General features: G+C 38.2%; 1 protein-coding gene across 2 annotated transcripts in view; it reads right to left on the bottom strand.

Moving 5' to 3' along the window:
- LRRCC1 (leucine rich repeat and coiled-coil centrosomal protein 1) overlaps positions 1 to 26,391 on the bottom strand; it is a 30,102-nt gene extending 3,711 nt beyond the window's left edge. Inside the window, exons 1-17 of one of the 2 annotated variants that reach the window (XM_024578333.3) lie at positions 26,235 to 26,391; positions 24,120 to 24,325; positions 23,750 to 23,815; positions 20,117 to 20,284; positions 19,566 to 19,741; positions 19,264 to 19,473; positions 13,366 to 13,562; positions 12,952 to 13,099; positions 11,641 to 11,789; positions 10,465 to 10,669; positions 9,484 to 9,623; positions 8,224 to 8,425; positions 7,539 to 7,724; positions 6,609 to 6,783; positions 5,616 to 5,779; positions 2,327 to 2,535; positions 2,097 to 2,234 (exon numbers count right to left, since the gene is read on the bottom strand). In XM_024578333.3, the coding sequence (XP_024434101.1) occupies positions 2,097 to 2,234; positions 2,327 to 2,535; positions 5,616 to 5,779; positions 6,609 to 6,783; positions 7,539 to 7,724; positions 8,224 to 8,425; positions 9,484 to 9,623; positions 10,465 to 10,669; positions 11,641 to 11,789; positions 12,952 to 13,099; positions 13,366 to 13,562; positions 19,264 to 19,473; positions 19,566 to 19,741; positions 20,117 to 20,284; positions 23,750 to 23,815; positions 24,120 to 24,325; positions 26,235 to 26,323 (2,828 nt within the window). In that variant the 5' untranslated portion in view covers positions 26,324 to 26,391. The remainder of the gene's footprint in view (positions 1 to 2,096; positions 2,235 to 2,326; positions 2,536 to 5,615; positions 5,780 to 6,608; positions 6,784 to 7,538; positions 7,725 to 8,223; positions 8,426 to 9,483; positions 9,624 to 10,464; positions 10,670 to 11,640; positions 11,790 to 12,951; positions 13,100 to 13,365; positions 13,563 to 19,263; positions 19,474 to 19,565; positions 19,742 to 20,116; positions 20,285 to 23,749; positions 23,816 to 24,119; positions 24,326 to 26,234) is intronic. The other variant, XM_045186135.2, reaches the window with a different exon arrangement.
- Between the last annotated feature and the right edge of the window lie 436 nt (positions 26,392 to 26,827).

Below are 26,827 nucleotides of genomic sequence, written 5' to 3'. Positions count from 1 at the left end.
ATAAAAGTTAGGATGTTTTTCTTTTTCTTCTGAGATGGCAGCTTGTATATTCATTTTTTCTTAATACTCGCCTGAGGATACATTTATTGATTTTAGAGAGAGAGGAAGGGAGAGAGAGAAACATTGATCAGCTGCATCCCATACCTGCCCAGAATAGGGACTGAATCCACAACGTAGGAATGTGCCCTGACTGGGAATTAAACCCATGATCTTTTGGTGCACAGACCAACGCTCCAATCAACTGAACCACCTGGCCAGGGCAACAAGCATATTTTAATAGAAGCATAACTCTGTTAAATAGCAAAGGACTATCTATCTCAGGTAACTCTGGGGAGATATAAGCAGTTCACCATACAGCAGAAACAGTTAGCAGCAGAATAGGGTAGGGTAACCTTTGCATATTTGTTACATTCCCACCCTCTGAAAGTTTTGAGTACTCTGGTTCTCATTTATTCTGAGTCTAAGGAAATTGTTTATAAGCACCTTCACAGATATCTATCATCAGTTCTTTTTCCCTCCATGTATTTGCACTGATAATAATTTGAGAAGTAAACCACAGGCAGGTTTATATTTATAAACAGGTATGTCTGGCTTCCCTGTGCTAATGCTTATTAGATAATACCCTAGGTTAATAAAGACATTAAGTAGTATTCACAAAACTCTAGTGCTAAAAGTATGAGGCAAAACACCAATTCCTTTATATTAAATATGAATGATTTTATGTAAAAAGTTAAGTCCATAATGAAAACATTTTCTGGTTTTGGCATTGCTTATAGAAACAGCAGACTGAACATTAGGACCACATATCAGAGCCTCTTTTATTCCCAGTTACAACACAGTAACCATGCAACTGAGGGCAAGTTAAACTCTACAGTCTACACTGAGGTTTTTCACTATAAAAATAGAATAATCCTGCCTGTTCTGCCAACCCCACTGCTGGCTTCAAAATAAAATATAAGAAAAAAATCAATTTATACATTAAAAAGCTATACAAATAAAAATGTTTTTATTAACCAGAACTCATTTTATTAAAATTCCATTGAATTAAAAATCATATATACCAATCTTAGTCATAAAGGCATTAACACATAAAATCAGGTCTATTGTTTTGCCATGAATGAATGACACACTTAACAATGAAATATAAGGGATTCTAAAACTTGTCAGGCTTTATGATTTTTATTAAGTTTAGGAATTGCTATTTATAGGGATGATTCTTTCTTATAATATGTAAAGGACTGCCAATTGTAAAGCTGTGACAGGCAGGGGAGAAAGTTGAACAGGTTCCAAGCTGAGGGCTCTGGAACAGTTAAAAACAAAGTGCAACAAGGTATGTTAGCAGACAAATGAGTAACTACTGTCAGTCAATCAAACCTTTCTGGAGAGGATTAATACTTTCAATTTCATGGAGTTAAAATCCGAGGAAATCGACTCCATGTCCCACGAGGTATGCTGGAATGGGAACCACCCCTCCAGGAGTCTGTGCCCTGCTGTCTATACCACTCCGTATCTGAACATGAGACTGATCGTGAAACTGCACTACCTATTTCCAAGGCAATCAACTTTACAAATTATTTTAACAGGTTTAGCTATAGATCTTAGAAGGTAAAACCTGAATTTCCTCTAGAGCATTTTTGAAACCCACACAGCCAGCACCCGGGAACACATTTTCTTCCCGTTCGAAATCAGCCGTTGCTTCTGTAATTCATTGCCCCCAGAGGTCAGGTGACTTACTCCTCTGAAGCCCACACACAATGGCCAAAAATTCCACTGGCTGCTTTCAATCAAACAGCATGAAAACAACAAGCACAGTAATAAAAACAAATATTCATACAGTAATTACTATGTGACAGGCCCTATGCTCCTATACACGTGCACACTCCCCACCCCCAGAACTTAAAGTTCACCTCCACACAGAATGGGGGACCTACTACCTTCCCTTTACAGATGGAATGATGGAAGGGAAAGAAAGTATTTGCCAAATGACTGCCTCCAACATGATTTCAGCTTCCTGCCTCCTTTCCATGCATCTCACCCATCCCAATTCAGTGTTTCCCTATATAGAGGGCCCTGCCTCTTGAGGATATAATGCTTACTTTTGCAGTTCAATACTTTTGTCTCTCTCTGCTTTGAGTTTTCTTTCCTTGTTTTCAAATTTCTCTTTCACTTCTTTTACTTGAATTTCCAGATTACAGAGAAGTTCCCCTTTATCATGCCACTTTTGATTAAGTGTACTGAATGAGAAGAGATAATGTTAGAGATAAAATCGGTTATACAAAATTATTAAGCCACATTTTACTTCTCAATGGGAGATACTGTAGAATACCTGTAAGCTTTTCTAATTTCTTCAAGTTCTAATTCCTTTATTTGCAACTGCTGTTTTAGTTTTTCTTTCCTTTCATTGTGTCTTTCTAGTTTCTCAATTATGTCATCCAGTTGTGAAGATTTTTCGTCAAGTTGTTCTTGAGTACATTTCTGTATTTCAGTGATCTTTTCCTGTAATATTTTGACTTGTTCCTCTCTTTCCTGTAAACACTTCAAGAAAATAATCAATACTTTATTAATCTCCAGTGTCTTATTTCCTAATTAATTAGATATGGTTTAAAATTATTATAAAAACTACAAGTTAGATATAAATTGAATATTCAGTGAGTGTTCTAGAAAAGATTTACAGAATATTGTTTATCAGTCAATAAGAAACATCACTACTACTTTACGTGCTATTAACACAGAAAATTTTTGTCCTATTCACACTTTCCATTTCATGAAGTTAGTAATTATTACTCACACAGGGAGTAGAAGAGAAAGAGAAAGCAGAAGAATGAAAATTTCAATTAACATGATTTTGCATTTGAAAGAATCTGTTTTCTTATTGACAGGGAGAGAAAGAAAACCAACCCTAGGTGGCTGATAGCAATGCAGCAAAGGCTGATGTTTACCAGATGCAATGGCACAAATCAAACTATTTCTACCATGGAAATACTTTAAAATAATGATTTCATTGCTACTGAAATATCACATGCAAACAGGCTTTATATCTCCCCAAATTTCCTTTTTATTATGTCTTCTGTACTGTGAGTCCAATACATGGGAGGATCAAACCACCTGAGGCTCTGTGCAATGTTTGCAGATTCTAGGCCTCACATAGGCTCACATATCCCAATGAACTTGGTCTTCTGAATCCGGCTGTCTGGGCCCCTGGGGCAGCCTGCTGCACACTAGCACTGGGCTGCACGTGAGAAGATGGAAGTGGATCTTAACTTTTGCCATGATTCTTCCCTGCCCCGCTTGCCTTTCCCTTTTGTTCCTCTTGGAAAGATGGAGGCAAACAAATGCTGGACAAGTCTAATTTAAGTACAGATTCTTAAGTCTCATACAGAATGTGGTTCAGTTCCTCACAGTGTTACAGAACTAAAAATTCTAAGCAAAGGAAGTCAGGTAGTCTTGAGCAACATTTTCATAAGTCATGAATTGTTTATTTTCTCCCACAACTCCCTGAACTACTTAGGAGTGAGCAGTCTTGGTATATATTAAGAAACCACAAAAGCCATAAAAGATTCTTATAAAATAACCCTATTAATAATAACATTGCAGCATCAGAGTCTAATGATCCATATATACTGAAAAGTACCAAAATAATACATGGAGAGGAAACAGAATTTCAAAAAATAGATCTGTTTCTGACTTCCATAATCAGAAGCTAACTATAGAATCTACTTAGTTGAAAACATCAAACTCCAAATTTTGCTGATTAGGTCATGATCCCTTTAAGTTATTAGCTAAGTTGACTGTTAGAATGTACTAGGCCATGGGCCTAACCCACCGCAGATGCTGCAACAAAGAAGATTTACATCACAGGCTAAATACCTGACCTAGAGACCCCATTTCAGAAGCAACTGAGGCATAGCCCCTAGCAACCTGCTGGAAACCAGTTGAATCCTCTGTCTCCTCCCATCTCCCTCGAGCTTTCTACAGAATAAGCCCTCCCTCATCAGATACCCAGGACACCCAGAGCAGATCAGCAGGATGAGTCACCCTCCCGCAACGGTCTGCTACACACTTTAAGAGCCCTTCTACCCCTGCCCTTGGGGCTGCCATCTATTCAGACCCAGCCAGCCTGATACAGTGTCCGCCTTGAACAAAAGCCCTTAGCCCTGAATTGGACTTTTCTGGCTCCGGGTCCCTTCTTAGCCACCTTGGCTACCTAACACTGACTTTACTGCTGAAAGAAATTATGCATAGCTACCTCAGTATGTTCTGTGATTATTTGGGAAGTACCATTAACCCTCCTATCTTTGAGAGTACCATTTTTCTTTAAAGTAAATGTATTAAATTGTGGGGAAAAATATTGGGTTAAAATCTAAAAATCTTTTGTGTATTTTACTAAAAATCAAAAACTAAAATCTACCTGTTGTTTGGCTTCACTATGTCATTAAGTCATTTCCTTCTAAAACTCTGCTCAGATTGAGAAGGCATCATCAGTCTTATGTGTGGTTAAGTCAAACACAATGCACTGTACCAAATGTATCACCTGTTTTGCCTTGTGAAACTTAAATACAAATCACTAGTCTTTCTGTTTCATGTATTACCTTAGTACAAAAGAAAATAAACTTTGCTAGATTTTTAAAATAAGAAAAAGGGTCTACTTCTAAAAATTTTTTATAATTTTCAGTGCCAGTTGGCACATATGACCAATATATTTGAAATACTGACTATACTGAGTCCTAATTTTCAACTGAGTAAATACCGATATAATTATTCAGGGTAGTTCAAGCCTACAGGACAGGTCAAGATGCAGGATATTCATACCTACATCTAGCTATGGATAAAGCAACATGGGGATAAATAGGTTTCTTTATTTTCTGTACTTGATGAAATTAAAATTCTTAAGAAGTTTCTTAAAAACGACTAAGAAAAAAATCTCTAAAGAATGAGTTCCTAATTTTATGGGTGATAACCCCATTAAGAAGTTTCTTTAAAAAAACCCCTTTTCAGTTATTTTTACACTTTAAGATATAAATTCTAGAAGAAAATTTTGAAATTCAAGTTTGATTTAATGCTCAAGATAATTTTCAGAAAATTTCTCCGGAGAATTTTCATGTAAGATGCTTTGAAAGAAGTGATCTTCATTAGTATTCTCTCAAGATAGGCCCAACTGAAAAAAAGGGTACACACATTGTCCTCGGGAACTAGGATGAATCTTATAATCTATTTACATACCTTTAAGGATTGCAGGTTTGTCATAACTTTGAGAAGTGAGTTAGCAATATTGAAAGATACTAAACAATTCTATAAAAGAATATTTTAAACATACAAAACATTAATTTTCTTGTGATTCCTAACTTTTCATTGACATTATTTCCAGTTATTTCAAAGGGCCCTAAGAACATTCTCCATAAAATTTTGAAGTGAAAGTAATTTTAAGTTAATAAATGAATGCCTAATAGCACTTTTAAAAGCAAAGGGGCAAATACTGCAAAAGGAAAAAAATGATAATCTGTCCTAAAAATTGCAATAGTTGGGATTCACGGAGACAAGCATTAATTGGATATTCTGATCCATAGTTTTTCAAATCTGCCATATGCCCTTTTTCCAAAATAAAACATCAAACTTACAACTTTTAATTTTCTGATAGTTTCAGTTTGGTCTTCTATGATTTTGCACTTAATTCTTAATGTGTCATTGTCACGCTCATTTGCCTTCCGCAGAGATTCATTTTCTCTACATAAACTTTCAATCTGCGCCTCTAGTTTCCCACGGTCCTGGGCTAGAGAGGATCCTGAGAAACAAAGATCACCAGTAACAAACTTTAGAAGGCCATGGAGGATTTGTATTTTATGAACATATACATTTAACAATGTATAATAGAGTAGGACAAAAAACTGATTAAAAAAAGATAGATTAGTACAATATGAAGAGGAAAGGGCCAGAAAACAAAAAGGCCTTTTAAACACCTGTAGCTATTTGAAAACCTAAAACAAACTGAGAACAAGTAACTCAGGCAGGTACTATCACATTTAATTGGTCATGTTATGGCATACAACCAACACAAACCATGTGAAAAATATTCCTATGTGGATGACATATGAACTATGTTCCATTAAAACTAATATCTGTAAAGTATCCATGAAAGCCCTAAAATGGGCCATCTCCTGTTGTGCTGTGATTGGAAAGGGAATGGACTGAAGGTAAGTTTACCTAAGCGGACAGTAGTTTTCATCATACCATTTCACATTTCTCATGTATAACAAGATAACTGTTACCAACATTTTTAGAAAAAACCTGAATGCTGCTGCATCTGTACAAATAATGTAAAATCACTGTGTAGGAAGTAATTATTTTCAACAACTCATTCAACAGGTAGCACTCTACAGGTATACCTGTTGAGAAAAGTAACCCAATCATACTGGGAAGAAAAGCAACAACAAAAGAATCAGAGTGATAATTAATAATTAGTAAAATAACCTATTTCCTGTTTCCAAGAGGTGCATGGAGAGTGTGGCCATTGCTCTTGGTTGTAGGGGCAGGGAAGCCCTTCCTTTTCTAATTACAAATTTGTTCATTTAGAAAAATGGTCTATTTTTCCTCTGAAAATTTGAGAATTTTACCCTGTTGTGCCAGCTCATGTCCCCACACTTTTCTTTCTGTCCTTAAACCGTAAATTAGTGATTCCTTGGCTGCTAGCTCCGAAATAAGCTGGACCTTTTCATGCTTGAGAAGCTCGATTTGGATACTCTTCTGCTTGTCGTCTTCAATCAGAATTTCAAGGGTGTTGATTTGATTCTGTATACTCCCAGAAAACATTGAAAAAATGTAAAATAATTATTATATTTGAATCCTTTATTTTCTATTTTTTGCATTTTATAGTAAGAAAAAATGTTATTTAAACAAATACCAAGTCAATGTTCCTCAATTTTATATCAGAAAAAGTTTTAGTTTTATTAACTAAAGATAAATGTAGGTAAGGAAATAAAAAGTCAAATTATAAGAGGCTACTCCTTCTAACACTGAATTTTATTTTAATACCCTCAGAAAGGAACTACACCTGTAATACTAAAAGTTTCTCAGCATTTACATCAGCAGTCTAAAGGTCACTTGCAGGAAGGAAGTCCTCTTGGGCAAAATATCCCTAAAGTTTAAAATGACGATAACAGAAATTAATTTAAAAATTATTACAGTAGGTATACTAAAAAACTGCCACTACCATAAAAGTAGTACCACTGGCTTACGGGCTATTTCCCAAACTCCAACTATTTGAGTATCACCATCAGAATTTTTGCTCTATCACTGTGCAACTGGCACCTAGTTACTCAGTATGGTTCTTAAAATTAATTCACTTACTTTATTTCACTTATAAATACTATTTTAGTGTAAACAGCACACTTTGAAATCACATTACTCTCCTAGTTTTATTACTTTTCTCATAGGCATCAAATACATAATTAGTATTTGTTGAAATTGTGCACCTCCTAAAAATTACTTCAGGCCCTTGAGAAGATGATGAAACAATTTGAAAAGAAAATGTTACAATGTCTTACCTGCAGATTTGCTGCTGTTTCCTGTTTCAATCTGGAAACTTCTGCGAGTTTTGTCTTCTGCTCCTTCACCATGCATGTCAGATCTTCAATTAAAGAGGAAGACTCGTTTTCTTTCCGTTGAGCCCAAACAAGAGCATGTTTGCTCTTTGCTAACTCAGTTGCAACACTTTCAAAACCATCTTTAACCTATATTTCAAAATTGCATTATAAATAGAAGTTCTCCAAATACTTAGAAAATATTTGTTTCTGGAAACGGCTTACTTCTTTCATATTTAGAATCACAGAGGTTTAGCACAAGAAGAAAATTCACAGATAACTGGCTTTGCAGGCTAGGCCAAGTGGCCTGTGTTGAAAGTACACAGTAGCATAGCTGTGTTCTAGTAATACTTGACAGAGGCCACAGCTGGGGTTTAGTATGCCAATCCCTGCCCTACAGAAACAACAGATTCAGGTTTCCCAATCCTCTCTTTACCTGACCATTTATAATCTCATTGGCTTTGAGAACAGCACTGACAAGCATTTATTATTTCAGCAAAACAACTAAGGCTCTAAGATTTTAAGTGATCTGCTTAAGGTTAGATAGGCAACATGTCAACAGAACTAGAACTCTAAAAAGTGTGGTTCTCTCATCAAACCATATGTTGCTGGTTCTGTTTTCAATAAAGACCTAAATACCAATTCTTACATCTTTAAATCTTCTGGCTTCAAGAGTTAAAGCTATACGAAATTCATTCTCTAAATCCAGGTACTGCTGGTTTAATGTGTCAATTTTTTCTTGGTATTCTTTTATCTCTTGCTCATGCTTTGTCTCTTCTTTAGCTACTTCCTTGGCTAAGGCTTCCTGGAACTCAGCATCACTAAAAATCTCCCTTGTTTCAAGTTCTTTCCTAGAATGAAAAGCAAATAAAAATCACAGGATGTTGTTCACCTGAAAAGCAAACTTTTAAATGTCTTTAAATAGTAATTAAATAGTCTATATTCAAACACAGAAAGTGGGATAGGACAGAGAAGGAACATGAGTTTTACTTGACTGTGTGTTCATTGGGGATGGGGATCAGAGGTGTGCCCCATATCTAAGTTCACGGAGATAGTTCAGGATCCCTGAACTATTACATTTTCTTTAAATGTGAGCTCATTCCTTACAGTTCTCCACTATTTTTCTTGATTAAATCAAGCCCATAATACAAAATCCATTATTTCTGGTTTTGGTTTCTTTAAATTAGAACAAGAAGTTAAAAAATATCTGCAAAGGAAGCTAAGTACAAAATTTTAGATTTTTAAATTATTTCCCTCAATCTTTTGTAGCTGTCCTGCCCACACATAGGATGTCAATTTTCCCCAGAGTATCTACATTTAGTTTATACATGAAATCACAGAATTAGCTGAGGGTATTAGGAGATAAGCAGCTGAAAGTGTCCCCATCACTGGGGACTCAGAGCACAGCAGGTATAACGGCAGACCATGGACCCAGATGGCCTGTGCCCTTTTCTGGAAACAAACTTATTGGCACACAGCCATACCTGCTGGCTTAAATTCTGTCTACAGTAAAGGCAATTAGGTGTGGCCTACAAAGCCTGAAATACTTTATATCTGGCAATTCACAGAAAAAGTCTGTTAATACCTGCTTCACAGGAGTAAAAAGCATGGAGTAATTGAACATGCAGTGACCTGGAGGTCCATTAAAAGTCTGTTGGGTTGGGTTTGCAGAATTGCAAACACATCTTCCCTGTTGAGGCCCACACCTCAGAGAGTCACCTATGTGTCTGTAAGCTGCCAGCTGCATTAGAAACCAACTTGGTCACCCACACAAGCACATGCCCTCGGGAGCTCCACCAATGCTCTTTCCACTGCTCAGTCCCCAGCTAGTGTTTGGGGAGTGGGGAGGAATCAAGTGGCTTCTTTCCTGTGCTTGAATGGCAACATTTCCTCTTTCATTTTCACTTACTTGTGCTCCTGTTCTTTCAGTGCAAGAAGCTCATGAAGCTGCTGCACTTGCTCCTTTTCTTGATGAAGGGAAGTTCGCAGTAAGTTTATTTCTTGGTCAGCAGCCGCAGCTTTGAGCTCTACCTCTTCAACAAGTCGCATCTGAGGAGAAGACACACAACTACATTCTTAAGATTCTCCCTGCTTCTATTTTAATACCAGTTACCCAAAGAAAAGTTCCTTTGAAATAATGGAACCTAGTGCCCAAATTGATTTTCAAAATGTCATAGGAGAATGATGCCATAGTCACATGAGGTACAGCCTCAGAAGCATCAGAAACACTCTCCTTTTCACATACAGATCTTACTCAAAATTCTCACTTAAAAAGTGTGAAATAACTTCAGAACAAAACAGAAGTAGGCTCAAAGATACAGAGAACAGACTTACAGCTGTCAGAGGAGAGGGGGGCTGATGGACGGGGTTAAAAAGTTGAAGGAATTAAGCAAAAAACAACAAAAACAAACAAACAAACAAACCTCATGGACGGAAAACACTATGGCAATTACCAGAGGGAAAGGGGGTAAAAAGGGGACAAGTAGCGAGGGAAGGAGGCTTGACTGTGGTTGGTGAACACACAGTACAAAATACAAATGATGTATTATAGAATTGTACACCTGAAACCTATATAATTTTATTAACCAATGTCATCCCAATAAATTCAATAAAAACATAAAAGAAATACCTTCAGGTGCCCCAAAGAGACTTTAAATACTGGCTCTTGGAACACAAGCCCAACAACTTGCAATATGTCCACCACGTCTTCTGGTTGCCTCATGAGTGCCAGGAGCCTTAATTCAGAAGTAACTCCATGAACTAAATTGCCATACCATTTAATTTTTGCACATTCTAACATCTCTGAGTCTACCATATAACCAGAGTTGTTTCAGTACACAGTCAGAACTGGGTGTTAACTCAGTGACTAACGGACAGAACAGGGAAATACCTGAGCCGCTTGCTGCTGTCCTTTCTGCCTCTCCATCTTTTCTAATGCTCTTTCCAGGGCTCTCAAGTGTCTGATGTAATCTTCTTGCTGATCTCTCGCTTTAATTAATTCAATAGTTAGTTTTTTAATTTCATTTTGAAGTCTGTGAACCATAATTTCGAGTTGCACTTTGGAATTTCTTTCTTTAAAAATAATTTCCTTTAACCTAAAGTAGAAATCAAACAGGTACATCATACATAAAAAAGGACAAAACCTGTAGTCAACATCAAAGCTCACAGTAGATAGGATGATTTGAAGCATGTTTCTAACTCATCAAATTTAAAAAAGGCTGAAAAACAGAAAAATATGTCTCTTTCCCATTCCTGAAACTAACATTGTGACAAAGGGAAAAACATTCTACCTGAGTTAATGAAACTATCTTATGTGAACTTTACTCAATTGCAAAACTTTACTTAACATTTGCTTCAGGTACTGTGCTAGGTATGGGCTTAAAAGTCAACAGCATGAGCCCTGGCCGGGTGGCTCAGTTGGTTGGAGCATTGTCCCATACACCAAAATGTTGCAGGTTCAATCCCCAGTCAGAGTGCATAAGGAAGGCAGGCGATCGATGTTTCTCTCTCTCTAAAAATCAATCAACATATCCTTGGGTGAGGATTAAAATAAAAAAAATAGCCAGCAGTATGAATGAGGAACAGCCTGTTCCTTCAAGGAACTCTTGCTGGTTTTATTTGGAAGATTTACTATCTGTCTGACACCTCCAGCTAGAGGGCAGAAATAAATGTGGCCTGAATTCTTTGTTTATGCAACAAGCTAATGAAGCACTAAATCTTTAAATACAATTAGTTCAAATTGAACTGAAACCACATACACCACAGGTGGCAAACACAAGGTTCACACCTTGTTTTATCCGGCCCCGCACCATGTTTCTACCAGGTGGCAGTGCTGAGCTCCTTGCCCCTAGTTAAGGAGTAGTTTACATTGATACAGTCCTGAAATTACATTTGGCCCTTTGAAGGCAACCTCGAGGCTGATGTGGCCCCTGGTGAAAATGAGTTTGACACCCCTGATATACACTATTTTGGTCTCATTACAGCTGGTTTAAACAAAGGTGTTCCAGCTGTGAGTTCACTGTCGTTTGGGTGATGAGCTAGCTCCAGGTGTAGACTTCCCCCTTACCTATTTGTGGTGAGTAGAGCTAGGCTATGGATATCTTTCTTTTCATTTGCATGTTTGTGTAGTTCATCAATATAATCCATAAGTTTCTTTTCAGCTTGTTCAGCTTTCCATCGCTTCTCTCTCTCTTGGTCTAGTTGTTCAACAAGTGTCTGAAAGAAAATAGTAGTGTTATGTGAACTTGGAAAAGTTACCTAATCTCTCATTGCCCCAATGTTCTCATTTACCATATGGGAATAATAGCATCTCATTCAGAGGGCTGTGAGAGAATTAAACAAATTAAGGTAAGTGAAGCATACATAATAGTGCCCGTCACTGAATGACAACTCAAGAAGTGTTAGGTGCCACTATTACCATAATGACAATTACTGTTGCTTCTCTCAATATTATAGACTCTACACTTGAGAATAAAAGGAGGAAATCATTAGCGTGAAAGGTGAAAAACAGCTTAAAAAGCAATTATGGTATTGGAAGAAGAGTGCATGTTTCATTCAAAACCAGTACTTCACAAGTAATATTAGGGCAAGTTAGTAAAATCACAAAGAAATCAATGTGTACTAAAAATTCTTAACACTTGAGAATGATTAAGGCAAATACTGAAGAATTTTTAAATTCTTAAATGCCTCTCAATCTGGAATCCATGGGTCCAAAACTGGGTTTTGGGAGAATCTTTGATATATACACATTTTGGGAGTGTGCATAAAAGTAGACTTATCTGAGAAGACCAACAGATTTCCTTAGATATTTAAAAATGTCTGAGGCCCAAAAGTTAGGAATCACTGCTTAAGAAATAGGAATTTGAAAATTCAAACAAGTTTCTTCCTCCACAATCACTTAACACGATTTCACTAAAATCTGATCTTAAATAAACATGTAATTTCCATTCCTTTATAAATTACAAAAGTAATAATATCACACAAAATCTAGAAACCAGGGAGAAAAAAAATAAACTAACCACTCCAATAAAAATAGATACAATCTTTTGTGTTTATAAAAGCACAAACTATTTTTCTGGGACTGACTTCATTTAAAACAATTCACATTGACCCTGGCTGGCATGGCTCAGTGGGTTGAGCATTGTCTGCAAAGCCAAAGGTTGCCAGTTTGATTCCTTGTCAGGGCATATGCCTGGATTGAGCACCTGGTCCCCGGCTAGGGCACTTGCAAGAGGCAACCAATTGATGTTTCTCTTACACATCAATGTTTCTCTCCCTCTCTTTCTCCCTATCTCCCCCTCTCTCTAAAATAAGTAAATAAAATCTTTTTAAAAAAAGATTATTCACATTCATTTCTCCTGAATCTGTTGAATCTTACCCGGTATGTGTTGTCTTCAGAGCTGCTGTTGTCAACTTTAATTAGTTCTGTCTTCTGCTCTTCAGCTTCCTCTAATCTGTTACAGTTTGCTAGAGATGATCTTATGTACAATTCTTTAAAGAAAGGCTGTTTCATTTTACGATTATAACTGCAAAGAATAAAACATAGACAATAACCCAGAGAAATGGGCAGTGTTTATGTTTTTTATAATAGAAGGACAATCTATCACAGATAAAAGGATCTTTCTGTATAAATTTATAAGAGGGTACTGACCAAATATGAACTGTCAAGGCTGAAACTCCTATCATTGGCATTAGAAGAGTAAAAAAATATCAACCACAAGATAACTAAGGAAGAAGCCAGGATATTAACTTCTGTGCTCCTCATTTCAATTTCTAAAACTGAAACACGTACCTTATAAACGGGTTGTTGTTTTTACTGTGGTGCTTAATAGTCTGAATTGTTTTGGAATAATATGGGATTTTTGATCTTCTAGGAATTTTTCTATTACATTCTTTTCTGTTTCCATAGTCACTTTCAGAAGTCATATCTGTGTCTCTTTTTGGTCTCAGGTCTTTCTCAGGAACATTATCTATTAAAGAACTAGAAGTCTAGAATTAAAAAACCAACAAAGTTTGTTAAAAGGTTGCTATGGTATAAAAGACTAAAATTTGCCCTGGCTGGTGTGGCTTAGTGAATTGAGCACCAGACTGTGAAGCAAAGGGTTGCTCGTTCAATTCCCAGTCAGGGCACAAGCCTGGGTTGCAGGCCAGGTTCCCCAGTGTGGGGCACATGAGAGGCAACCACACATTGATGTTTCTCTCCCTCTCTTTCTCCCTCCCTCCCTTCCCCTCTGTCTAAAAATAAATAAATAAAATCTTTTAAAAAAAGACTAAAATTTGAAATCTCCTAAAATATGAAGACCTTTTACAGGATTAAGGGTTTATAAAGTATGTTTGGAATTAAATACAGGGGTTCTGCCTCTTGTAGGACAAGTAATTTCCTGCAAGGTTGACTCTCTCAAGGTAACAGTGATAAACTCTGGGAAAAATACAAATAAAACCATGAATAAAAAACTATTTGGAAGCCCTGAAAAGTGAACAAAAACAGGCTTATTCTAGAGAGGAGCTGACACCTTAGAAAATAACCAGAATGAGGTATTTCTGTCTTTCTGGTATTTAGCCTGAAAACATATCACAAAATGTAGTATCATGTAGGGGTGTCCAACCTGCGGGCCCGCAGGCTGCATGTGGCACAGGGTAGCTATAAATGCAGCTAAAACAAAATCATAAATTTACTTAAAACATTTTTTTTATTCATAGTTTTCATTAGTGTTTTTGTACCTAATGTGTGGCCCAAGACAACTCTTCTTCCTGTGTGGCCCAGAGATGCCAAAAGGTTGGATACACCTGATGGGAGTCTTAAATTCAGGTAGAAAAAACAGGTTTTGGGTTCTGAATAGTCAGAGGACAGTACAGAAATGGCAAGAAGCCCCGTAAAGGACAAAATTCAGCAGCCCAAGAGACAAAGTAATAGTTTAAATCAAAGCAAGTTAAATGCTTGCCACAATAAAAATACTGAACTCTTTGGAGACTTGTGTAACAGTATCAGGTTTCCATAATGTAACATTCACAATATCAGGAATAAAAGCCAATGATACTCACCATAGGAAGAGCCAGGAAACTATGACCTACTCTCAACAGAAAAGGCAATCAATGGAGACCTAACCTGGGGGAACCCAAATGTCCAAATAAGAGACATGATGACTTTAAAATAGTGATCATAGCTCTGCTCAATGATATAAAAATTATGCTTGACATGAATAAAGAGAGAAGAAAATTCAGCAAAGATATAGAAATTATTTTTAAAAAGAATTTCACAATGAAAAAAAATGTCTGAAGTAAAAATTTACTGGCTGGGCTTCACAGAAGAATGAGTTGACAAAAGTAAGAATACGTGAACTTGAAGACATCTCAGTGGAAATTATTCAATAGGAAGAATACAGAGGGAAAAAGTTGATAAGATAGATGTTTAGTGTCTCAGGGATCTATGGTTCAATATCAGAAGATCAAGTGGGATCTGAATAAGAGGTGGCGATAGAATGGGACAGGAAAATATTTGAAGAAATAATGTCCACATTTTCCTAAATGGATAAGGACATAATTTAAAGATTTAAAATGCTCAGAGAAACAAACCTTAGGCAGGATAACATGAAGAAAACCATCCTTAAGTGCAATGTAGTCAAACTGCTGAAAATCAGGAGTAAATGTTAAGAAAATTAAAGGGAGAAATAGAAAAGACAAATCCACAATCGTAGTTGTATGTTTTAATATCTCGCATGCAAAAAGCAGAACTCAAAACCAAGCCAGTAAAGACATGAAACATCTGAAAATACTATCAAGCATCCTATTCTCATGTCACAACTGCAGGACACACATACTGTTCAAGTGCACAGATAATAATCCACCAAGATAGGTGTATGCTAGGCAATGAAAAAGGTCTGAGTAAATCAAAAGACAGATATTACCCACAGTATGTTCTCTGAGAAAAACAGAAGTAAATGAGACACTTCAAAATAATTCTTGGATAAAGAAAGTACAAGAGCAATCAGACAATATTTCTAGCTAAAAAATAATGAAAAGATTAATCTGTCAAAAGTGGCTCAAGCAGTGCTTTAAAAGAATATTCATCATTTTGAATGATTAAATTAGAAAACATGTCCAAAATCAATAACCTAAGCACTTACATTATGAAGATAGAAAATGGAATTTAATTTGGCTTTCGGCCAAGATGGAGGGGTAAGTAGATACACTTTGCCTCCTCAAACAACCAAAAGGACAACCATAAATTTAAAAACAAAAAATAGCCAAGCAGAATTGCCAGAAAATCGAACCTATGGAAGTCCAACAACCAAGGAGTTAAAAAAGAAACATTCATTCAGGCTGGGAGGAGGGGCAGAGATGGGCGGCTGAGGTGGAGAGGACCCACCACAAGTTGGCGGCTGGCAGTCTCACATTTGCAGGTAGATAAACAGGAAGAACAGTGGGGAGGGAGACAGACTGCTCAACCCAGGATTCCAGTGCCAGAAAAGAAAGCCTCAAGACCAATGGCTGTAAAAACATGTGGGAATTGTGGCAGCAGGAGAAACCCCCAGCCTCACAGGAGAGTACCTTGGAGAGACCCACAGGGCCCTAGAACGTACCAAACTTACCCACCTGGGAATTAGCACCAGAAGGACCCAATTTGCTTGTGGGTAGCCGAGGAAGTGACTGAAAGCAAGCTGAGAGCCAGCAAGAAGAATTGTTCTCTCTCTGGCCCCTCCTCGCACATACAGCACTGAAAACGAAGCCAGTGGGTTGCCCTGCCCTGGTGAACACCTAAGGCTCCACCCTTTACAATGTAGACACTGAGACAAAGAAATATGGCCTAAATGAAGAACAGATCAAAGATCCAAAAACAGACCTAAGCGATGAAGAGATACTCAACCTACCAGAAGCAGAGTTCAAAACACTGGTAATCAGGATGCTCACAGAAATGGTTGAGTACGGTTGCAAAATAAAGGAAGAAGTGAAGGCTATGCAAAGTGAAATAAAGAAAAATATACAGGGAACCAACAGTGATGGAAAGGAAACTGGGACTCAAATCAACGATTTGGAGCAGAAGGAAGAAATAAACATTCAACTGGAACACATTGAAGAAACAAGAATTCAGAAAAATAAGGAGAGGCTTAGGAACCTCCAGGATAACTTTAAATGTTCCAACATCCGATTAATAGGGGTGCCAGAAGGAGAAGAAGAGCAAGAAATTGAAAACTTATTTGAACAAATCATGAAGGAGAACTTCCCTAATCTGGCAAAGGAAATAGACTTCCAGGAAGTCCAGGAAGCTCAGAGAGCCCCAAAGTTGGACCCAAGGAAGCACACACCAAGGCACATCATAATTACATTACTCAAGATTAAAGAGAAGGAGAGAATCTTAAAAACAGCAAGAGAAAAGGAGAGAGTTATCTACACAGGAGTTCCCAGGAGAGTATCAGCTGATTTCTCAAAAGAAACCTTGCAGGCAAGAAGGGGCTGGAAAGAAGTATTCAAAGTCATGAAAGGCAAGGACCTACATCCAAGATGACTCTATGCAGCAAGAAAAAAGGAGTTATCTACACAGGAGTTCCCAGGAGAGTATCAGCTGATTTCTCAAAAGAAACCTTGCAGGCGAGAAGGGGCTGGAAAGAGGTATTCTTTGTGAGTTGGGGATAGCCAATAGTTTTTAAATTTACAGAAAGCAATAACCATAAAGAAAAAGATAAACTGGGCTTCAATAAAATAAATGAATGTGCAATCCACAATTTGAGAGAAAATATTCACAAATATTTGACAAATATCTGACATTAGAATGCAGAATATATAATGAATTCTTTCCACCCAGTAATAGACTAACAACTCAATAAAAATATGGGCAAAAAGTTTGAAAAGACACTTCACAAAAGATTTATGAATATTCAATAAGCCCATAAAAAGTGCTCAACACTGACAATCACTAGTGATATTCAAATTAAAGTCACAATGAATACCCAAACACACCCAGCAGAATGGCTAAAATAAGATCAGTGCTTACACCCACACTGGTGAGGATGTGGGAAGGTGGACAGTCGCTTCTGCTCTGTTGGTGGGATTGAAATGTACTGAGCACTCAGGTAATCTCTGGCAGTTTCTTATGTAACTGTATACATACCTAGCCTAGAATCCAGAAATTCAACTTCTAGCTATTTACTGAAGAAAAATGAAGACATAAGTTCACAAAAAGACTTGTACAGTAATTGTCATAAACCTAGAAATAACTCATTGGAACCTCAAGAGGTTAATGAAAAATAAATGCTGGTATATTCATTCAATAGAACACTACACAGCAACAAAGCCTAACTAGGGACAGACATAATCCATGCATTGGTTTCAAGGTCATCGGGTAGGGTACCAGGAGATCTGGGACTGAAGCTCAATTCTGTCTTACTAACAAAGAACTCTTAGATTAACTCCTGGGTTTCTTTTCCATGTAACAAGAACACTGAAATATTATTCCCTACCTACTTGACTGGGTTGTAGTAAGAATGATATGATAGTGTAAGAGAAGCTGCAAAGTTTACTTCAAATTTAACTTAAGCTGAAATATTAGTTTTGACACTGGTCAAAGAATTGGCAATTAGACAAGATGTAGAGGAAATCTGAGGAAATAGAGGAATTGAAAAGCTTAGCAATATGTCATCAGTGAGGCCAAAGAACATTCGGCCAGCACTGTGCCCCAGCTCTATCACTGTCTCTGTCTGTGGCCCCAAATGAAATAAATCTCTGGGCTCTCTGGACGAAGAATCCCTGCAGCCTCAGTCAGTCACCCACTCACCTAGGGCAGACCTTGTTTATTTTGCATTGTTAGTGTCATAGCTATGAAAATAGTTCAGGATGATTAAAAACCCACCACACTGTAAACATCCCATAAGTATTCTGTTTCCCATCGCCACCCCATCTTCAGAAAAAAAAATTAAATATTAAAATTATAAATTTTGAGGTAAAACTGACATTTGACTAACAGCCTAGCCTCTCTAGCATATCCACAACCTTTCTGCCCTATATCCAGGTAGGGGATAAAGTAACAGTCTGCTGCGTGCTGGGAGGTGTGGTGGTCAAGACAACACCTGCCTACAGGTCACAACAAGATTGTTGGAGCGAGGGCTGCAGACCCAAACAGCAGTTAAGTTCTAGGAATTGTAGTTCATCCACACCTTCAAAGATTCTAAAAATCAGTGTAAAGGGTAAAAAAGAACAAGTGTCTTGGGGAAGTAGAGATTAATTTGGGGAAAGTCTACTGGAAATAGAAGTTGGAGCAGAAAGTATATAAATGAACTTGAATTCAGATGTAAGTCCCAGAAGTGATTTTGACCATCAAACAACTGAAGAGATAGGAGAGGTCAAAAGTGACTCCCAATTCCCCATGTTAACAGACACAAATCCAAAGAGTTCCGTTTCCTGCAGTTTGAAATAATATAGGTAGGTCATTGGAAATAATGTGAAGTACAACAGAAATTACATAATGAAGGTTTGAAGGAGGATGACAAGGAAAATGAGGGAAGATGGGGTGTCACCTTTTCCTACCACTAGTACTATAACAATTCTGTTTCTGGAAAAGACAAAAATATACATACACATGGTTGCAGTAAGGACATGGCTTCTAATTGGTTCACTTGTACCATTTTTCATTTTAAATTTTCTGAACTACTATTTATTCAACAAACACACTGCTTAGAAAAATAGAAAAAATAGTTACTTCATGAAGAAGCTGTAAAAACTGATCATCTAATTTCTGAAGTTTCATCTCATTCTGAAAATCGCCTTCATGATTAACCTTCTCTGGTTCAGAAGATGGACACACAGACATAAAGGACGGCAAACCAGTGTCAGTCGGTGTACTAGCAAACTGATCCAGGGGAGCCATCTCCTCGATGGGGGCTGTCTGCACTGGCATGATGTCAATGATCTAGGACAGATACAACCCATATCCTTAACATTAGTGCTTATTAATTAAAAGCTGAAGTTATCTTCATATTAGGAAAAAAACCAATACTATACCTCATCTTCACTTATATTTAGGGGAGAATCAGATGAAACTAAATTATCCAAAAGACCTTCAAAACACTGTAGACTCGATGAATTTATTTGTGACAGATTTACTGGTTCACCAAATATGTTCTTGCAATCCAGGATTCGAAGCTGTGGCAAGGTCTGGAGCATAACTGCTCTGTACCCTTAGACACAAATCATTCAAAATGGAAAGTCAGGCATTAAAAAACATTAATTACTTCTAGAATCAACTAGATTCATCGCCTAACAGATATACCACCTACAGCTGCAATGTTACACTATAAAATATATCATAATGACATAATTTAATTGAGGCACTAGGTTATCAAATATAGCTGTCTAAATATAATTACTAATCTGTTCACACCGTTTTTCTTTTAACAGCAATTTAGTTGTCTAAATGAAATAATTTACTTGAAGTTATATTTTTCCAAATACATAATAAAAAATTACAAAGCTTAAGACAAATAAAAGCAGGTTAAAACACCAGTTGCTTTGAACACTGTTACCAAAATTTGAACATTGTTAGTTGTTCCCACCTGGTACACGGCAGACAGGATTATCCTCACCATCCTTCTCCAGAACAAGATTCGTCAGGAAGTGCAAGCCCACCACACACTGAAGTAAGTGATGGATGCTGTCTATGCAGTTACTGTGCAGGTCAATGTATCTAAGTTTATGTTTGATTCCATGAAGAGGCATCAAACCTGCAAGCCAAAAAAAACCCTGCTGATGCCACAGCAGCAACTGCCCAAAAGCTCACTAAATATTTGTATGTGGGTTCTATTTCGAGAGGCAAAGCAGCAGCATGAGTGATGACTCGCTGTGAAAGCTGCATCTCATGAGGAGGGCTCAGATGAGACAACTGTTGTTTTTAAAGAACAGAGGTTCCTGGAGTCTGGTTCTCTTCAAACAAAACAAATGGGCCTCTCTAGGCCATGCAGGTACTTACAGAACAGCATAAACAATGGCTCCAGGCTCCTTTTTCCATAAGCAGACACTGAGTACACTACAATTGTTGGTTTGGGCATAAAATACAAACAACACCCCTTTGATTTAATTCCTTGGTAATATCTGTAGCCCCTGCTTACCTAGGGTATGGTGATGCTAGGAACTACATCTCTGGGCAGCCTCTGACTTGGCTCAGCTGTGGTACCCCAGGGCCTTACACCCTGCCTGTGTACCCCATGAAGCATTGACTGTTTCTCTATTTTGCTTGCTAGATCACTTTGTTCATTAGATTCCACATATGAGTGAAATCATATGGTACTTATCTTCCTCTGACTAGCTTATTTCACTTAACGTAATATTCTCAAGGTACATCCATGCTATCACAAAGATAATATTTCCTTCTTTTTTATGGCTGCGAAGTATTCCATTGTACCACAGCTTTTTTATCCACTCCTGTATTGATGGGCACTTGGGCTATTTCCAAATTTGGCTATTTTAAGTAATGCTGCTATGAACACAAGGGTGCAACTGACTGTTTCTTTCCTGCCTCAGAACCACTTCCAAGTGGAGCTTGCTGAGCAACAGTGCAGCTTGTAAGCGTGAGGGCAACAATGCCTGCAGAGCTCCCCTCAGTCCTAGAGAAGGGAAGTTGTCAGTGGACTAGTGCCCCAGTCTCCCTTCTTCTGGAAGGGCCCACCATGTCACATGCCAGGTCTCCAGCCCCAAGTCCTGACCACACATACACAAGTCTAACAGGCTTCTCAACCCCTTATTTCTATATTTTCCTTCCCAATCATCCCACATTAGAAAGCAGTCCCATCATCTGCCTGTGACTAGAGAAAACTCATGTTCAGTAATTATCTTCAACACCTTTTCCTCCATTCCCTAATCTTATCCATCAGCAAATCCTGTGATGCCTATCTGCAAAACACATTTACCCATCTCCACTGTCTCCACCCTAGTCCAAGTCTCCATCATCTCTCTTCTGGACACTGGAGCAGCTTCCCACTGGGCGCCTGACTTCCATTCCTGTCCTCCTAAAAATCCACTCTTCCTCCCTCAGCAGCCAAAGCAACCCTTTAAATACACACACTATGTCACTTGTTTAAACCCTCCAGTGGCTTCTTATTGTACCCATGAAAATAAGCAAACTTCACCCTTTGCCTACTTCCTCATCTTTCTTCTTGCACACAAACCGCTTACTTGTGGCTCTAGCCACAGTTCCTTCAGACCCTCTATCATGGTGAGCTTGAGCAAGCCTTAGTTTCTCTACATGCTGTAGCATATAAACTGCAATTATTTATTGAGGTGTTTTAGAACAAATAAAGTACTATCATTCTAAGAATTATCTATTAGAACTTCCAGGGTGGACTACTACATTTTCTTCATATTCTTTATCACTATCAGTCACTAAAAAATGCACTTTCACCAACATACAGTTGTTTAACCACTGCTATGATTGAGATACAGAATTTCCACCACCCATACTGTTACATCCCTATGTAACAATTTTCTCTCCTTATCTTCAAACCCTGGCAACTAATGATCTGATTCCTGCCTTTATAACTTTGCCTTTTTCAGAATGTCATATAAGTGGATTCATACAGGGTAGCCTTTTGGGTCTGGCTTTCACTTAGCATAATTCTTTCTAGATTTATCCATGTTGCTTCATGTATCAATAGTTCATTCCTTTTTATTGCCAAGTAGTATTCCATAGTCAGGATACATCACCATTTATCTGTTTACCAGGTGATAGACAGTGGGTACTTTCTGGGTTTGGGAGATTATATATAATCATAGAAACATGATATGAAAAGCTATATAATGATATAAATACTCATGTACAGGTTAGATTGGACATGTTTTCATTTCTCTTTGGTAGATGCCTAGCGTGGGATTGCACGATATGGTAAGTGTACATTTAACATTATAAGAACACTTCAAATTGTTTTCCAAAGTACTTGTGACATTTTGAACTCTATCAGCAACTTACGTAAGTTCTATCTGCTCCACAACCTCACCCACACCGTGTGCTGTAGTTTTTAAAGCTACCTATTCCAGTAGGTGTGAAGCGGGTCTCACTATGGTTTTAATATGCATTTCCTTAGTTACTAAGGATGCCAAACATTCATTTTTCATGTGCTTACTTGCCATTTGGAAATCCTCTTCGGGAATCATCTACTCAAATATTTTGCCTATTTTGGGTGGCTGACATGATCTTACTTGTTTTTCTTCCTCGCTACACTATAAGACCTGCAACAAAAACTTTTATGTTCGATATGGTGATTTTTAATAAATATTTATTGAGTAAATAAGTGAACTAGCTTATCCAAGATTAACATTTTTCAGATAAGGAAATTGCATCTAAGAAGTAATAGCTTTACTCAACAATGCACAACAGTGACAGACCTATAGCCAATACTCGATCCTAATACTTTCACATCTTTGGAGAAAAAAGTTAAAAAAATTAAAATACTACTGCAACTTAGGCTTAAGGGTAGGGATAAGACCATTTTATCTTTTGTATAGTAAACACCTAATGTTGGGTAGTATTTTTCTAGCAGGGAGAAAACAAACAAATGAATAAGATCTGTTCCAAATATTGATAAAGACTATAAGATAATTACAGGAACTTCCAGGTCTAACTGGTTATTTGAGGAATAATTATGAATTCTAAAGTCAAAAAGAAAAAAATATATATTTGGTCCTCAGTTGGCCATAGCCTTTGGGATGCTATACACATATACTGTCCGACATGATAGAATGACCCTAGGTGGCTTTGTGATCTTAAATGAATATTTTATTAAAATAAAATGACAAATTCAGTTCCTCAGTGCACTAGGCACATTTCAAGTGCTCAAAAGCCACATCTGGCTTTTGGATGTCATCCCAGATGGCAGAAATATAGAATATTTTCATCACTGAAAAAGTACTATTGGAACTCTTCCTCTCTATATAATAGTATCTTCATTAATTATCTAAGACTAAAATATTATTTCCCCCAAATGAGGTCCTTCCTATCCAAGTTTTTTCTGTTATGGATCACTCTAGTTTTTGTTCCAGTTTTTCATTTAACTGTAGCTGTGGCACCAACACATTCTCTAGATGAGGGTTTTGGTCAAAAATTGGATTACTCAGATTTTTCACATGCTGAGCTCAATCTGACTCACCACATGTGGCAAATATTCAGCATTATAGAAAAATTAAGCACATCTACTTACCACTAAGATCATTTATGTGGTTATAGGATAAATTCAGTCTAGTCAGATTAATTAGTGCTTCAAGCCCTAAAATAAAATAAAATAAAGCTTTTATAGGTTTCAAATAATTAATTAGAGCTACATAATACTATAATTCTACTTTGTACTCTTTTGAAGCATATCTACAGTCTCAAATAACAGTGAAATCCATTTTATTGGTATTTTACAAAATACTCTAAAAAGACTGGTAACTTTTCTAGAAGTAAAAATTTTATATAATAAATTTGAGTCAGTTTTCAAACATTTAATATTCATCCCATTCTTTTGGGAGGGAAAATAAATGGACTTAAATGATTTTCCTTATTCAAAAGATTACATGAAAATCACAAACCTTCTATTCTTGTGATCAAATTGCAGGACAAATTTAAAGTGCGTAGTTTTGTCAGTGTGCTTAGCCCTTCGATTTGACTTATTTGATTAGATGACAGATCTAAGTGTTGCAAATTCCAAACATGATCAATGGCTTCGATCTTCGAGATGTTGTTACAATGCAGATTGATGGCATGGAGGGTTGAATCTAAGGATAACTCTGATATGCTATGAAACAAAATACGTATCATCAAAAACAAGTAAGAAATGGATTTTGAAATCATGACCAAAAAATTAAAATCAACCCAACAGCATGTAGATAAGTGTGACCTCTAATCAGTCTATTATGAAATCCTTCCTACTTGTAGTAGCCTTGAAATGTCTCATAAGGCATAGTGATTTGTATCACAAACCAGCATTTTGGACTACTTACGTAAACAAGAAACCCACTAAGCAGGGGCAAGTAACCCTGGGCATTTCTAGCTTCCCTATGCAAAATCATCAGCACCCTGTAAAGGCATCAGTGTAAATGCCCTGGATCCTAACAGCCCAGCTAAAATCTGCACTCTACCACTTTTTCTTCTATTATTTGAGTAAATGAGTTAATCTCTCTAAGCCTCCGTTTCCTCATCTCAAGATTCTAAACAGTAGGTATCATAAGAAAACTGAAGTTTACAGAAATTAAGTAACGTGTCCAAGTTACTGTAGTTATTTACCTAACTGAGCCAGTATAAATCCAGATTTGGCTCTGGAGTTTATAATCTTACTTCACTGTCCACAATGGCTACTTAACCCAGAGTGTAGCTAATTTCAAAAGAAACCACTAAGTATTGCTATTTCTACTGAAAAAGTGCCTATCTTCCCTCCTTGACATTTGAAGTACACCACCCCTAAATGGAACTCATTTCTCATTCTCTCAGTTATTGCCATTTAAACCAGAACCTCTCTGACAACAGCAGTTCCAGGAATACAAACTATTATACATAGCTGAGGGAAGTTGGATAGAGGCACAGTCGGGAACCAGGACACACAATGACATGTCATTTGCTCCATGTTCTGTGTACCCCTGAAGAAAAAGATGCAGCATTTCTACAAGTCAAACTAGCAATCTCTACAAGTATGACTGAAATATCTAGCATCTGTCATTTACTGATCTATTATTTAGTCCAGACTTTATGCTATTAACACATTTAGTCCAGACTTTATTATGCTATTAACACGTGCTCTTAATGACAACCATTTACTTTCTGAAACATCTGAGTTTCTGGAAAGTAGTATTGTGCAGATCATGTGGCAGAGCAGAAAAAGCAGGCAGAGAAATTAGACAGAAATAGGTGTGAACTCGAACTCAAGCACCCATCGGGTGCATGAGGCTGGAAAAGTTATTCATATTCTCTGAGTCTCCGATTTGTCACTTGTAAAATTAACACCTTGCAGAACTGTTGAGGACCGGTGATCATATATGTAACATGGGCACACAGATGGCATTCAGTGTATGTCAGTTACTATTAAGTATAAATGTTCCTTTGAAAAGACGTCTTCCTGGGGTCTTCTGGCAAATTTTAGACGAGGATCCAGAGCAAGATGCTTTAATTATGAGCAGTCAGGCTCGCAAAGGAACAGCAGAGCAGAGGCTGGACCTGCTGTCATTCAGCCTGGCAAATTAGACTGTCTGTGGGGAAACGGTTAAGAAAGAGATCTGGCTGAAGAGGTGGGCAGGGGCCAGTCGGTAACAGACAGAAACGGCCAGGTATGCCATGCACAAGACTGGGCTGCATGAAAGGGAGAATAGGTGACCTCAATAGGGTTAAGCTTAGTACTTGCAAAAAGTATGAGGACACATGCATCGCGGGGATCTGCAAAGGACAAACTGGAACCGGGGAAAAAGACCCGAGGCACAGCTAACGAAGGGGAGGTGAACGCGGCTCAAAGCTGCCGGTGGCGTCAGGGTCAAAGAAGGGACAGCGCTGGACAGGCAGGATCAGCGGAGATGGGGGACCTGGCAAAGCAGGGAGGACGCCAAGAGTCAGCCGTGGACCAAGACGTCAGGGGACGGAGGGAGCGCGGCCCCCGCACCTCCGCGGACAGTTTCGGAATAAGTGCCTGGGAAGATGCCCGTCCCCAGAGCGCCCTTCACCTCCGCAGGCCTTTGTCCATACAGCACAGGTCCCCGTAGCTGCTGTGGCCGTCCTCATTCTCTACTTCCGCCTCCACCGGTGCCTCCATGGACGCAGAGCTGGGTTTCAACCGACTCCCGGCGCCGAGTGTGACCGCCCTGAACACGCCTCTTGGTGAACGTGGGTGCGGCCTGCGGGGCGGGGCCGGGGCTCCCTCCAACCGCCCGCCGCACTTTCCCGCCCAGCCAGCGCCGCTCAGCCGGAAGTTGCAGCCTCCGCGCCAGAGGCTTCCTTTTGTGTAACGGCAGCCGTGGCGCCGCGCCCGGCACTGGACGTAAAGAGAGCAGCTTTTGGTGTGCAGTGTGGGAAACGAATGAGTCCTTTATGTGGCTTTTCTGTGTCATTTTTTCGCGTTGCTGGCACTGACTTCTGAAGTCGGTTTCACAACAGCTTATCTTTGCTGACCTAAAGTGTTACACACGCACAAGTTGTCCCCCACTGGCCATGGTTGGTTAACGTTGAAGATGCCTTCCAATGCCTGCCTGCCCTCTGCAGGCTTTAGTCAGGGAGCCGATTCTTGTCCTGGGAGCTTTCACAATTCAGAGGGAGGAAC

Source organism: Desmodus rotundus, chromosome 8 (assembly GCF_022682495.2).
Source record: "Desmodus rotundus isolate HL8 chromosome 8, HLdesRot8A.1, whole genome shotgun sequence".
NCBI classification, from domain to species: domain Eukaryota; kingdom Metazoa; phylum Chordata; class Mammalia; order Chiroptera; family Phyllostomidae; genus Desmodus; species Desmodus rotundus.
Note: the sequence above shows the minus strand (reverse complement) of the source record. Positions and strands in the feature narration are given on the sequence as shown.